The sequence below is a fragment of the Muscardinus avellanarius genome (assembly GCF_963383645.1).
Source record: "Muscardinus avellanarius genome assembly, chromosome: 15".
Classification (NCBI taxonomy): domain Eukaryota; kingdom Metazoa; phylum Chordata; class Mammalia; order Rodentia; family Gliridae; genus Muscardinus; species Muscardinus avellanarius.
Window position 1 is genome coordinate 50,390,832 of NC_137801.1, and position 15,980 is coordinate 50,406,811.

The window sequence follows — 15,980 nt, forward strand, 5'->3', positions numbered from 1 at the left end:
CAAGAAAATATCCTTGGAAAGGCCTTTTTCTAAAATGAAAGATGAGTGGGCGTGGTGGAGCACACTTGTAATCCCCAAGCCTGGGAGGCGGAGACAGGAGGATTGTACAGGTTCAAAGCCAGCATTGCTGGCTTGAGACCCAGTTTCCAAATAAAAATATTAAATAGGTCTGAGATGTAGCCCGGAGGTAGAAGGGTTTCCAGGAACCCCAGTACCACCAAAAATTAAAATTAAAATTAAAAAATAAAATAAAATAAAAATGAGCTACTGAGAGATGCACATCTAACATAGTGTGAATAAGTACCATTCTAATTATAATTATTTCCAAGGTTACACAACCTCAAGTAAGTCAAACAACTTTTTTTTTTTTTAAACAGTACTGGGGATTGAACCCAGGGGCATTCGACCTCTAAGTTATACCCCATCCCTATTTTTTATTCTTTAATTTGAAACAAGGTCTCACTAAGTTGTAGAGGGCCTAAGTAGCTAAGGCTGGCCGTGAACCTGTGGATCCTCCTAACTCAGCCTCTCAAGTACAGGGATTACAAGCATGCAACCACCCTGTCCAGCCTACCAACTCTTTTTATAAGATGAAAATGAAAAATGTTTTAGTGGCAAATAACCCGCCAACATAGCTCAAATTTGTCCAGTCAGAAGTTAAATGTAACATGGCAGTAAAAGAGAGCCTAAAGCAATTTCACATTTATAAATGACCTATTTATGACAAGTTACATTAATTTCAATTAAATAATAAACAGGTAATAGTATTATCTACCAGTGTATACATAAAGTTTTAAATTTTTATGAAGAAAAGATAAAGACGTAGTTTGCAATTTTGCAACAATAATATTCTTAAGATTTGGTCCTACAACCAAAGATTGTCTTTACTTATTCATTGACTAATATCTATGAGAAACAGAAATCTGATAGTTTTAATGGCTTTATGCTCTTCTATCCAGACTGCAAAGCTGTTGCATCCCCTTGAACCATCTGTTCTGTGTTGGTAAAGCACCATGAGTGCTTTTGCTAAGTGTGTTCATGCTTTTGATCATGCCACTGTAACTTAAAAGCAGGCATACAGAGCTTTTGTCTTTAATTTTTGAAATATTTTATAACTATATGAAATTTGCATGTCACTATGAAACATGAGAAACAATTGATTTATACATCCAACTTAAAATGTGCATAAAACAATGTTTGCTTTATGAAAAGAAGTGTAAATATCATTACCAATAAGGGTCATATTAAGAGTTTGTCCTTGAGTATAATCAGAAAAATGAATGGCTTTTTAAGAAAAAGTACCCCTTAATTTCCCCCTCTTCTCACCTTCTCACAAATTGAATCACTGTACATAGTAGCTAACAATACAACCTAATATCTTATAAATCTACAGGATATTTTTACATATATTAACTAATTTGATCTTCCGTTGATGAATATTCTTGGATAGATATGAAACATGTAACTACCATCTAAAGATCACGGACACAGCCCACTCATGTATTTATCCTCAGAATTTTAGACACACTGAGTTACCTTCAAAAACTGAAGAAAAACCTGACATTTTCTAGGTAACCTTAAAATCGGTCTAGCAGTGAAGCATATTATTTACCGAGTTAACAACAGAAGTAATGCTGGCTTGCTTTTCTTATTTTTTTATTTATTCATGTATTTACTTGTTTAGTGGTACTAGAGAATTGAACCCAGAGGCACTCTACCTCTGGGGTATACCTCTAGCCCTATTTTATTTTTATTTTGAAACAGCATCTCACTAAGTTGCAGGGCCTCACTAAATTGCTGAGGCTGGCCAAAAACCTGTTATTCTCCTGTCTTAGCCTCCCAAATAATGGGATTACAGACATGTGCTACATGTCTGTAATCCCATTATTTGCTCCCTTTCTGGTGTGTGTGTGTGTGTGTGTGTGTGTGTGTGTGTGTGCATGTGCACGCCAAGCATGGTGGCATGCTTGTAATCCAAGCATTTGGGAGACTGAAACAGGAGGACTGCAGTTCACGGACAGCCTCAGCTACTACTTAGTGAGGCCCTTTGCAACTCAGTGAGACCCTGCTTCAAAATAAAGAATTAAAAAAAAAAATAGGGCTGGGGCTATACCTCAGAGGTAGAATGCCTGGGTTCCAACCCCAGTACCGGAAAAAAAAAAAAAAAAAAAAAAAAAAAAAAACTGGAGCGTGAATCCAGGGACACTCTAACTCCCAGCTATACCTTCTCCCTGCCCTTTTATTTTATTTTGTTGTGAAACATTGTCTTGTTAGGTTGCTGAGAGTCTTGCTATGTTGCTGAGGCTGTCCTCAAACCTGTGATCCTCCTGTCTCAGCCTCCCAAGTACTGGGATTACAGGTGTGTGCTACCATACCCAGCTCCCCTTCCTACTCTTAAAAATTACTGAGGAGCCCTAAGGAGTTTTTGCTTATCTGGATTGTATCTATATTTACCATATCATTTTTTTAAATTTTGGTACTAGAGACTGAACCCAAGAGTATTCTACCTCTGACCTACACTTCCAATCCTTTTTATTTTTATGTTATTATTTTTTATTTTGTTGTAGTTCTGAGGATTCTACCTCTGAGCTACATCATCCTTAAATCCTTAATCCTATTTTTTTTTTTTTTTTTTTTTTTGGAAACAGGGTCTCGCTAAGTTATGAGGACTTCACTAATTTTTTTCCCCTTTTTTGTGGTACTGGGGGTGGAACCCAGGGGCTTTTCTACCTCCAAGCTATACTTCCAGACCCTTTTTTATACTTTATTTGGAAACAAGTTCTCACTAAATTGCTGAGAGCTTCACTAAGTAGCTGAGGCTGGCTTCGAACCTCTGCGATACTCCTACCTCAGCCTCCCAAGCGCTGGAATTACAAGTGTGCACCACCATGTCTGGCTCAACCTCACTAAACTGATGAGGCTGGTTGTGAACCTGCAATCCTCCTGTCTCGGCCTCCCAAATACTGGGATTACATGCCTCCTCATGCCCAGTTTATTTTTTTTTTTTAATTTGAAACAGAGTCTCACTTAATTGCTTAGGCTAGCCTCAAACCTGTGATTCTTCTGTCTCAGCCTCCCAAGTACTAGGATTACAGGCATGTTCCAATGCACCCAGTCTAGAAATTCAGTTTTTAATTCATCTAAATAACTTACTGTATGTTAACACAAAGAACATAGTTATAATAAACCCCTTTTCCAAAACAAAAATCATTTTAGGCCAGGTGTGGTGGCGCACACCTGTAATCCCAGTACTTGGGGGACTGAGACAGGAGGATCACAGGTTCACAGGCAGCCTCAGCTACTTAGTGAGGCCCTCCACAACTTATTGAGATCCTGTTTCAAAATAAAGACTATAAAATAGGGCTAGGGGTGTAGCTCAAAGGCAGAATGTCCCTGGGTTCAATCCCCAGTACCAAAAGAAAAAAGAAAAAAAAAACAGGAAAAAAAAGTGTTCTTAAGGAAAGGAAGAGTAAAGGACATAGAGACAGATGAGAATACAGTGTGTCTTTGGAAACTACTGGTTTGCTTTATCTTAGGCTATGTAATAAGGAGTGGTACTAGAGAAGCTGGCAGAAACCAGATCACAAAGAAGTCAGGATGCTTAAATAATGTGTTTATTCTGGAGGCAGTGAGGGGGAAAAAAATAAAGACACTGAAATCCTTTTAAAGAGGAGTGACATGTTAAAAACATGTGTTTTAGGTTTCATGTCCAGCTAGGCACAGTGGCTCACACTTGTAATTCCTGTACGTGGGAGGCTGAAACAGGAAGTTTGCAGGTTCACAGTAAGCCTCAGAAACTTAACTGAGTCCCTCTCCAACGTTGTGAGACCTTCTTCACACTTGTAATCATAGCATTCGAGAGGACGAGACTGGAGGATCACCATTCACAGACAGCCTCAGCTACTTAGTGAGGCCCTCTATAACTTAGTGAGACCCTGTTTCAAAATAAAGAATAAAGAAACAGGACAAGGGGTGTAGCTCGGAGGTCGAATAACCCTGAGTTCCATCCCCAGACCCACAAAATAAATAAATAAATAAATAAATAAATGTTGTAAATTCCTTAAAAACTCATAGCAAATAATATTTAACATTGGTTACAAAACCAAATGACTTCTCAAACTGTCACTGAGCCCTACATCTGATAACTAGCACTGAAAAAAATTTTCATTTGATTGAAGTAAGAAAATGCCCTGCAGCACACAGAAGAGGTGGCCTACCATTCCTAATATCTAACTAGCTTCCCCTTTCTCATTAGTTACAGTAAACTGATGCTTGTCACAAGCTCTTACACAGATTCTTTGATTCATGGAGCTACTCAATGAAATAAAAGATGCGTTTTTGAATAAAGTGAATTCCAAGTCAATGAACAGGCTCTACAATTGTAACACAAGGTCAGTAAACAATGTTATGAAGAAGTCAACTCTTTACTTCCAGAGCCTGAGTCCAAGATGACACCACTGGAATCACTAAATTATTTAATATTCTTATAGCCAGGTGTGGTGGCACAAGCCTGCAATCCCAGTACTTCTGAGGTTGAGACAGGATCACAGGTTTGAAGACAGCCTCAACAAGTAGTGAGACTTTCAGCTGGGCATGGTAGTGCATGCTTATAATCCCAACATTTGGGAGACTGAGACCAAGGAAGTGCATGCTTGTAATCCCTGCAAATTCATAAACAGCCTCAGCTACTTAGTGAGGCCCTCTGCAACTTAGTGATACTCTGTTTAAAAAAAAAAAAAAAAAAAAAGAATAAAAAATAGGGCAGAGGAAGTCACTCAGAGGGTCAAATGCCTCTGGATTCTATCCCCAGACCCTTAAAAAAAAAAAAAAAAAAAAGTGGTGAGTCTTTCAGCAACTTAAAGAGACTCTGTTTCAAAATTAAAGAAAAAAAGAAAGAAAGAAAAAAGAAAGTCAGGTGTGGTGCACACTTGTAATCCCACCATTTGGGAGGCTGAGACAGGAGGATCGCACAGGTTTGAGGACAGCCTCACAGCCTCAGCTACTTAGTGAGGCCCTTTGCAACTCAAGTCAGACCCTGTTTCAAAATAAAGAATAAAAATAAGGGCAGGCGTGGTGTCGCACGCTTGTATTCCTTGTGCTTGGAAGGCAGAGACAGGAGGATCGCGCTGGTTCGAAGCCAGCCTCACTGGCTTAAGAGACCCTGTTTACAAATAAAAATATAAAATAGGTCTGGGAGTGTAACCTGGAGGTAGAAGGGTTTCCAGGAACCCCAGTACCAAAAAAAATAAAAAAATAAAAAATAAAAAAATAGGGCTGGTGGTGTAGCCTGGAGGTAGGATGACCCTGGGTTCCATCCCCAGTACCACAAAAAAATAAATAAAAATAAAAACTACAAACCCATAGACTCAAGAACTTCAAGAGTTCTTCCTCACAAATTCTATAACCAAAATGTAGTCTAAAAACCACTTAGACTAAGGTTAACCTTTAGGTTAACTCACTGGGTTCAGAGTTTCAATTGACACTTCTCATATAGTACATTAAATTACACAGTTATCTAAGTACCTAACAGAAATCTCAATAATTTCAAAATTAACAAAACACAGCTCTTAAATACATTAAAAATAATAATAAAGTAATATATTATTTTGTTTCCCTAACACCTACATAATTCATTAAATTTGTACTGAACCAATTTTAGCAAATAACTTTTTAAAAAGTAAAAGTTAGATGGACGTGGTGGCACATACTTGTAACCCCAGCTGAGAGGGAGGCTGAGACAGGATTGTAGTTTGTGGACAGCCTCAGCTACTTAGTGAGGCCCTTTGAAACTCAGTGAGACCATGTTTCAAAATAAAGAATAAAAAACAGGGCTGGGGTTGTAGCTTGAAGGTAGAATGTCCCTGGGTTTCATCCCCAGTACCGCAGAAATAAATAAAATAAAAAGTAAAAGCAAACTTCTTTTATTCCTTAATTTTCTTTTCCTTTAATTTATGTAGGTCATTCAGAACAAAATTAGGACACTGAAAAAACTTTTAAGGAACCCAAGAAGTGGAACCGAAAACACAGAAGCAGATTTGAGGGTTGAGAAAGCAACTAGTCCTTCAAAAAAACAACCTGGCAACCACTATTTAGAACATTATTACTAAAATATGCATGTATATATTCTAAATATAAAAGTATACTAAAAATGGAATTAAGCTAACATATTTGTTTTTAGCATCTCTGCTAACTACCAGGACTCAAAAACACCTAAATATTCTTTGAAAAAAAGAATCATTCAAATAAAAAGCATTAAAATAGAAAACTAATACAGATTCCTACTTTTGTGACCACATCTATTTTTCAGAATTCAGCACACAAATTCAAAATTTTCTTTCTAAAAGTAAGCAAGTAGCCGGGCATGGTGGTGCAGCCTTGTAATCCCAGCATTTGGGAGGCTGAGACAGGAGGATTGCAGTTCACAGACAGCCTCAGCTACTTAGTGAGGCCCTCTGCAACTCAGTGAGACCGTTTCAAATAAAGAATAAAAAATAGGGCTGGGGGTGTCGCTTGGAGGTAGAATGCCCCTGGGTTCCACCACTAGAACCACAAACCCCCCCCCCAAAAAAAAAAAACAAGTAAGCAAGTAAAGAGACACATGGGGAAAGGTCCAAGTATCTCTCATAATAGCTACCTTTTCTGTCATATGTGGTTTCGAAAATAGTAGTCAGTTTAATTATTCTACCATCTTGCTTAGGAAATAGTGGGGTCTTGCAAAGAAAAACTAATTCCATGGGGTAGCTGCTAAAAATATATGTAGTGATGTAGTAACTGTGGAAATAATTAATCCCTACACTCTCTTTTTCCTAAGGAAAAAAATATATTTATTTATTTATTTGCGGTACTAGGACGAAACTCAGGGGCATTTTACCTCTGAGCTAGATCCCAGCCCTGTTTTTTGTTGTTGTTGTTGTTGTTGTTTTTTTGTGGTGGGATTGGGGTTCCTGGAAGCCTTCTACCTCCAGGCTACACTCCCAAACCTATTTTATATATTTTTTTAATTGGAAACAGGGTCTCTTAAGCCAGCAAGGCTGGCTCTGAACCAGCGCATTCCTCCTGTGTCCGCCTCCCAAGGGCTGGGATTACAAGAGTGTGCCACCATGCCCTGCATCCAGCCCTGTTTTTTTTCTTTATTTTGAAACAAGGTCTCACTGAATTGCAAAGGGCCTCACTAAGTAGCTGAGGCTGGCCGAGAATGGCGATCCTCCTGTCTCAGCCTCCCAAATACTGGGATTATAAGCATGCGCCACCACACCTGGCTCTAAAGAAAAAAAAAAAATATATATATATATATACACACACACACACACACACACACACACACACACACATTTAGATAACATTTTTTGGGTGCTTAAAAATTGTTTTTGGAAAAAGTATAGTAGTAATATTTCCCTGCAGGGAAGTGTGTCCTTTGGACACAAAAGGATCAAAACACTCATGAAAAACAGCACACAAATCTCTGAGCACATAGAGAAGTTAACACTGGAACAATCATTTATGGATTTGTCTTCTATCCTCTCTTAAATAGAAAAATCTACACAGAAAAGTGATTTCCAATAAAATACACAATTGGTATTTTATATGTAAAGTTATGAGAACAAAATAGCAAATAGACTTATTCTCTAATAACAAATACTTACTTACAATGCTCTAATTTCCCACATATAAAAAAACAGAAACTCAAAGATTGCAAACTACTTTTATAATCAGATTCTATTCAAAAGGAATAAAGATTAATTATTAGGAATAACATTATTCAAGGCACCACAGTAACATTCAGAGTTTGGAAGCCAACAATGAAGTACTTAGAATGCATGTATGCTACAATACCTATAATGATAGAAATGGAGTTCTAATTTTATTGATTCAGCTACTGATATGCTTCCAATATCCAATTTCCATCTCAAAAAATACACATCCCTACTTAAAACAATTTCATTATAAGCATAAGACAAAGATTCGCCTGGTAAGTCATCATTTAGCTGTCAAGACTTCAGTTACTTGCATTTCAAAACCTCTAAAAAATACCTTTAAGTGATTCCCCAAATATTAAGCAATCTAAAATTCACACAATAACTTATTCGGACTTCGTTATTATGGTCATTAAAATTACTTGCTATAGTGACAGTCATCCTCACCAGTCAGAACTTATGTCTGAAGTGTTCTCCTCTGAAATATCTTATTACTTCACTAGTTTCAAAATCTGAGCCATTTATTTTTGGACACAAAGGTTAATTTAAAAATTTCTGCATCAAATACACATAACTTCATAGTAAGGATTTTTTCTTCCCTCTTAGGAAACTAGATTCATATCTTTCTCTCCTTCCTGTCTCTCTCCTTCCTTCCTGTGTGTGTGTGTGTGTGTCTCCCTCTCCTTTTTCTCTCTCGTTTTACCAAATTATCAATGACAACACAGTGTGGTTTGGATTTCAGCATTGAAGACGACTATAAATGGCCATAAAGGGTTGGCAGAATGAAAATTTAACGTTTCACAATTTTAACAGGTATACTGGGTTGTGAGAGATGGGTTAGGCTCGTAAGATTATCGCTCCTTTAAAGATTCAATTCTTAGGCCACCTAAATTTTTCTGACCAGAGAATCAAAATCGGAGCTTAAAACATAAAGTTCACAGTATTTTTTCCCCCAAAGAAAACAAGTTACCGCAAAGAAGAAAACACTTACATTTGGAGCATGACCTGGTTCAAGAACACTCCATCCACCAAAGCCACATATTCATCCAGGTTGGTCCCATTTCCTGCAGCCAGAGGTCCAAACGTTTTAACCTACAACAGAAGGATCACCGCGACGTGAACGCCCACCTCGGTCTCCGCAGCCACAAATAACCCAGCACACATACAATGAAGGACATCCGACTTACCCAAGTGACCAAGGGGCTGGTCATAAACTGCTCCAGAAGGGGAGTAAAAATCTCGTTCTCCATTTTACAGATTATGTGTTGAAAGGGGGGGGGAAAAAAAAAAGGAACTACCACAAAAATACGCCTAGGGAATTGGTCACTAAACGTTGAAGAAGTAAAAGAAATCAATGAAAGTCCATCTCGACCAGCGAGGAAAGCCCCACCGAGGGAGGGGGTGGAATCGCAGCCCGCTCAGAAGCCCCCGGGGGCAAGGGGCCGCCCGGGCCGCGCTCGAGACGTCCGCGCGGGCGAGCGGGGGCGGGGAACGGGCATCTGGGGGCGGCGGCGCAGGGCGGCCGCGCCAGACAAAAAGCCGTGCGCACGGAGCGGCGCCGGCTCGGGACCCGGCCGGCCCGCGCTGCCCGCGCTCCCGCCCCGCGCCGGCCGCCGAGCGGCGCCTCAGCGCCCGCGGGCCGACGCCATCCCGCCCCGGCAGCCCGGGCTCCCCGCGCGCCCACGCCCCGGCCCCCGACCCGCCGCCCCGCGCAGGCGGCACCGCGCTGCGAGTAACGGCCTCGGAGCCGCAGTGCCGCAGCACACCCGCCCTCGCCGCCGCCCGCCCGCCCGCCGGCCGCGGGACCCCTCCGCGCGGATCCTTCCGCCGCCCCCGCCCCGCCCGGCGCAGCCTCTGGATTGTGGGAGAAGAAAACCGCTGCCCGAGCGCGCGCCCGGCCGCGCCGCCGCCCCGATCTCGCGGGCGCGCGCTCTGCAGCTGCCGCGGCCGCCGGGCTGCGCTCAGGACCGCTGCCAGGCCCGCGGGTGCGCCGGAGGAGGGGTCGGGCTGCTCGCTCGCTCCTGCCTAATTATGGTGCATTTCCTCCCAGAATGCCTTCTTTGATGTGTGAAGGAAAGGGTACGCAGTCCTTCTTTTAAACATGAGGGATGCAGACAGCCTTTTTCGGGCAGTTTGATTTGATCTGTTAAGCATTGCTTTCTCCCCAGCAAGATGGAATAGGAAAAGTCACTGCAGCAAAATGGCAAAAGAGACTTGAGCCACAACTTGGTTCTTCTTTTCCTTTTCTTCTCCTTTTCTTTCTTTCTTTCTTCTTCTTTTTTAAAATCTAGACCAATAAAGCATTAATGTTCTTCAAAGTTGCCAGTGAAATACAATCGGGTTTTAAATAACCAAAGCTGTCTTTCAACGAGATATTCCCCGACTGGAGAAAACGTGATTCAGACATTGTTTTTTGACTGTTTGGCCACTGAAAAATATCCAAACAAAATCAAGTGCTACAAAGAGGAAACATTTGGAAGTCATCCAAGTTGAGTGACAAACAGATTCCATTTTTGCCGTAAATCTCTATGCTATGCATGACTAGAACCATCTAAATAATTTTAAGAGTTCCCTGGCAAAATCAAATGTTTCTGCTAATTTTTCCTAGGATAAAATGGGCACGTAAAACACACTTTTTTTTTTTTTAGAAAATAAGCATAGTATTATAGCTTTACAATGTGTTCTGTGTTCTCATTTACATAAATATCTATTTTGAATATATGCCGTTTAAAATTAGCAGGAAAAATGTTTTTGCCATAACATTGAACTAAGAAACAACACAATTTCTTAATTAGGTAGTTGAGAGCCTGACTCTGGAGTCTTCTTAACTACAATATTTACCAGCTGTGTGAGTCTAGGTTGCTGAGCCTCTCTGGGCTTCACTTTTTTCATACGTGAGGCAGGGAAAATACAGGGTTCAATGAAATGACAGTGTATAGCAAGTGTTCTGCGATTGTTATTGTTGCTGTTGCTGTTGATGGTGTTGTTTTCATTATTCCAAGTGAGGAATCTTTAGGAAAAACTTGAAATATAACCTCTCCTACTTCAGTTATGGGAGAAAAGATTTTGCTTAAGGAAATAGAGAAGTAAACGTCCTTCTAAAATCTTAGAATACATTCATGTGACACTGGTGGTAGAGAGCAGAGCTTTGCATTGCTGTGGCGGGTACACCAGCCTTGAGTCATCCTGATTGCTAGCCATCTTTTCCTTCTGCTCTTGATGACTCTTTCTTAATCACATTTCTTTCTTTCTCTCTTTCTTTCTTTCTTTCTTTCTTTCTTTCGTTCTTTCTTTTTTTCCAGTACTGGAGATTGAACCCAGGAACATTCTACCTCCGACCTACACCCTCAGACCTATTTTTTATACTTTATTTTGAAACAGGGTCTAAGTTGTGGAGGGCCTCACTAAGTAGCTGAGGCTGGCCGTGAACCTGCGATCCTCCTGTTTCAGCCTCTCAAGTACTAGGATTACAAGCGGGTGCCACCACACCTGGCTACATGTCCACTTTTCTTTATAGTCCCCCAGAAGCCTGATGAAGCAATATGGAAGTATCTGTGCCTATTTGGGGATTTTTATCCTAAGATGAACTAACTTGCTTTGTTCATAGATGAAAAACCCAGGAAATATTAACACCAGGTACAACAGGTTAAAGGCATTTTGGACGGTGATTACTAAAGGTTTATCACAGGAGTAGAATATTAAAGCATCACTGATTATTCAATTTACTTTAATAGCCAACCCATCGCTCACAGAAATATGGATTCCCCTCTAGAAGCAGATGGCCCCAGATGCTTCCTGGTCTATCTTTAGGTTTTACACACACACACGCACACTCAACAAAGAAACATGAGGAGTTAATTGTAAAAACAGGAAACTTTAGGCCAGACTGGGGTCTGCAGGAAACTTTCTTGAAAACCTACCAATTCACAATTCTCTAGTTTAGCAGCAGACTTAGAAATATTTTATAATATCTCAAGAGTACAATCAGGAAATTTCTGTGTCTGGCAAAATTGGGTTGTACATTATACATGATTTAATGGTCCTTGAATTGCAATGTCCTATAAGATTAGATCCAAAAGTTTTCTGTGCTCCTTTCACATCAGAAAAGATTTCTTCAAACTGCTTTTGTATTTTGTAGTCCTTTTCTATCCATCCTTTCTTAGAATGTTAAATGCAACGGGAAAGGACTTTGGAAAAACCAAACCACCACCCCTATACTTTAAATTCTTTCTTTTGAAACAGGGTCTCACTGAGTTGCAAAGGGCCTCACTAAGCAGCCTAGGCTGTCTGTGAACTGCAATCCTCCTGTCTCAGCCTCCCAAATGCTGGGATTACAAGAGTGCGCCACCACGCCCAACTCTCTCCTCTATTTCAACAGGATAGAGGGAAAGAAACTTGGAAAGAGAAGATAAGGAAGAATGAGAAAGTCTTCCTTGCAGGCCAGTTGCTCTTTTCCAAATGTGCTAATTCTGTGTTCCTAACAAAGCAAAGCATCTCAGCCTCACTAAAACATTGCATGCACCTGTGCTTCTACACATGCTACCATCCTTGTCCAGTGCTCTTTCCTGCCTGCAAGCCAGGCCAGTTACTACTCATGGCTCAGAATTCAAATGTCATCTCTCTGTGAAGCATTCTTCTTCCACCTAAGTTGAGCATTCCTACTTTTGTGTCTGCATAGTATCTAGTCTTCACTTTACTTCTGTAACTTGCTCTGAATGGCATGCATTTGCCAACATGCTCTTCTCCTTAGAGGTCTTGTTTCACTCATCCCTGTAGCCCTGGGTCTAGGGTGATGCGTTGCAATAGCACACGCTCTCAGTCGATAGATCAAAGTCTTCCTTCAATCATGGCGACCAGTTTAAATTCCTAAGGACTGGCAACAGCTCACAGCAGAGCAACTTCTGAGAACTATTCCAATTAATTAATGACCTGGAGTAGACATTAGCTAGAGATTAGAACTAAAGGATTTTCCCCAGGAGATTGCAGTCATAAAGTAAATAGCCTTCAAGGCAGCTTTTTCTCAAGTCCTATAATTGTTTTCCAGAGAAAAGCTTAGAGGAGTACATAAATATTATGTAATCTCTTATTTCTCAGCCAGCATATGATGACATTTGTCCTTCTCAACTCCCAAATTGCTTTTCAATTTTTAAATTTTAACTTAATTTTAATTAATTTATTTAGCTCTACACTGCTCAAGTCGGCTTCTAACTCCTGGGCTTAATCAATCCTCCTGCCTTAGCCTCCTGAGTACCTGGTTCTACATACAGGTGCATGCCACCACATCCAGCTGTTTTTCATTTTTTAAGATCATTTTGATAGAATCTTCTAAACAATGTGTTATAATTGATGAAGCTTTATTGAATGGCATGTTCTGAACTAAATTGGTCTTTTCTTAAAGAAATTACATCATCATAATTGATCTAGCCAGGCATGGTGGTGCACTTTTGTAATCCCAGCATTTGGGAGGCTGAGACTGGAGGATCGCGGTTCACGGACAGCCTCAGCTACTTAGTGAAGCCCTCCGCAACTTAGTGAGACCCTGTTTCAAAATAAAGAATAAAGGATAGGGCAGGGGGTGTAGCTTGGAGGTCGAATGCCCCTGGGTTCCATCCCTAGACCCGCAAAAAAAAAAGAAAAAGAAAAGAAAAGAAAATTGATCTAAATGATTGTGTTGTGCTTTTTTTTTTTTTTTTTTTTTTTGGTGGGTTGGGGATGGAACCTAGGAGCATTTGACCTCCGAGCTACACCCCCTGCCCTATTTTTTTGGTGGTACTGGAGGTGGAACCCAGAGGCTTTCTACCTCTGGGCTATACTCCAAAACCTATTTTCTCTTTTATTTGGATACAGGGTCTCACTAAGTTGCTGAGAGCCTCACTAAGTAGCTGAGGCTGGCTTCAAACCTGTGTGATCCTCCTGTCTCAGCCTCCCAAGCAGGGGATTACAAGCGTGCGCCACCACGCCCGGCTTGTGTTGTGCTTTTAATATAGTAATACATTCAGAGGCTCTTAAGAAGTACAAGGGTATCCAGGCATGGAAGTGCACACCTTTAATCCTAGCTATTCAGGAGACTAAGATAAGAGGATTGCCAGTTTAAGGTCAGCCTGAGCACTTGGGATCCCTTATCAAAATAAAATGAAAAAAGCTGCAGGCCAGGCGGGGCGGCCCATGCTTGTAATCCCAGTACTTGGGAGGCTGAGAAAGGAGAATTGCAGGTTCACAGCCAGCCTCAGCTACTTAATGAGGCCCTCCACAACTTAATGAGATCCTGTTTCAAAATAAAGAATAAAAAAATAGGGCTGGGGGTTTAGGTCAGAGGTAGAATGCCCCTGGGTTCCATTCCAGTACCCCCCCCCAAAAAAAAAGCTGCAGATGTAGCTCAGTGGCAGAGTGACCTTGGATTTTATCCCCAGTACTATAAAATAAAAAGTGCAACAGTATACTCAGTTTCTAGACAGCTAAGTTTTGAGTTTTTGAGTTTGATTTTACTTTGAATAGCTTTCTTGGCTTCTTTTGTGGCTGACCATATCTATGTAATGTTGAAATTGAGTTGGGGGTCCTGAAGGCCTCGAGGCAAACACCAGCCAAGTTATTAAAGGCCTTTTTAAAACTGGCACCTTTGGGGGAGATCTGCAACCCGTGGGGTAAGGGACCAATGATCGAGCAGCAGAGTCACAGCTGGTCGGCAGAGTCATCCAGCAGAGAGGAAGTGAGGCTGCTTATGTAGTTGGGGTCTTGGAGTGGAGCTAGCAGCCAGTCCTCTCGCCACATCTGCAGTCTCGTGGCATTAGGAGTTCACCTGGAGATATCTGGAGTCTCACGACCTCTGGAGTCTTGCAGCATCTCCACTTCTTGCTTCCAGGGTTCTGCCTCCTGTCCCCTGCTGGGTCCCATGGGGGAAAGGAGGGACCCGACTTATCAATCTGTACCTATAGTCCTTGCTGCTTCTGATTTTATTTTATTGTATTTCTTTATTTACCTTTTTTATTTATTTTTATTTTTATTTTGCTTTTGTTTTGAGGCTGGAATTCACTGTGTTACCCAGCTGGTGTTGAACATCTAGGTTTAAATGATCCTCAGCCTCCCAAGTAGCTAAAACTGTAGGCTAACACTACCATGCCCTATGCTGCTTCTAATTTTCTGTGTGTCAGTGATATAAAATGTCCCCTAAAGAGCTCATTTGTTAGTGTTTGAATCTGATGTAATTGAGTCTTAAGGGTTGTAGTCTCCGCAGTGGATAAATTCATTGTAATGGATTTACCTGGGTGGCACCATCAGGCCAGTAGGGTGTGGCTGGAATTGGGGCCCGGCTGAAAGTAAATCTTAAACTGGGCTTGGTGGCACACACTTGTAATCCCAGTATTTGGGAGGCTGAAACAAGAGGATTGCAGTTTGCGGACAGCCTCAGCTACTTAGGCCCTTTGCAACCCAGTGAGACAGACTCTGTTTCAAAATAAAGAATAAAAAATTGGCTGGGTATGGTGGTGCATGCTTGTAATCCCAGCATTTGGGAGGTGGAGACCAGAGAATATCGGTTTGTGGACAGCCTCAGCTACTTAGTGAGACCCTTCTTAACTCAGTGAGACTCTGTTTCAAAAAAATAAAAAGACTAAAAAATAGGGCTGGAGGTGCAGCTTGAGGTAGAATGAAACTGGGTTCCATCCTCAATAAATAAATAAATTTTCTTTCCTCTAAATTATGTAGTCAGATCTTTAGATTATGGCTGTGAGAATGCTGACTGGAACAGCTAGGAATACACAGATTGTTAAAACAGTGTAAGTCTGAAGCCGGGCGTGGTGGCTCACGTTTGTAATCCCCGCGCTTGGGAGGCGGAGACAGGAGGATCGCACAGGTTCGAAGCCAGCCCTGCTGGCGTAAGAGACCCTGTTTCAAAAATATAAAATGGGTCTGGGAGTATAGCCCAGAGTAGAAGGGCTTCCAGGAACTCCAGTACCACCAAAAAAAAAAAAAAAAAAAAAAAAAAAAACCAAAAAACAAAAAAAACAGTGTAAGTCTGGGAACATGGCTCAATGGTAGAACACTTGTCTAGCATGGGTGAGGCCCTGTGTTCAATCTTCCATATCATAGAAAAGTAAAAGAATTAGTAATCTTTGAGTGAAGATCTAATGGGTTCCCCTATTTTTACAAGGCCGTGAGTTTCCCTCCGTTCTTGTCTCCCCAAAGATTTAATTCAGGGGATGCAGATAAGGTAGGCATAAACAGTTTAATTGGGTAGATTTCACAGGACAGTCACAGAGCTGGTTAGTCTGGGAGAGAAGGAGAGAAGGG

The 15,980-nt window shown here is 41.1% G+C and overlaps 1 protein-coding gene across 5 annotated transcripts in view; it reads right to left on the reverse strand.

The window, feature by feature from the left end:
• Nucleotides 1-8,944, reverse strand: part of CCDC88A (coiled-coil domain containing 88A) — a gene marked incomplete at both ends in the record, with an annotated part of 155,010 nt that extends 146,066 nt beyond the window's left edge. For all 5 annotated transcript variants that reach the window (XM_080712084.1, XM_080712082.1, XM_080712083.1 and 2 more), the window contains 2 exons: nucleotides 8,686-8,786; nucleotides 8,882-8,944. In XM_080712084.1, the coding sequence (XP_080568210.1) occupies nucleotides 8,686-8,786; nucleotides 8,882-8,944 (164 nt within the window). The remainder of the gene's footprint in view (nucleotides 1-8,685; nucleotides 8,787-8,881) is intronic.
• Nucleotides 8,945-15,980: the final 7,036 nt, after the last annotated feature.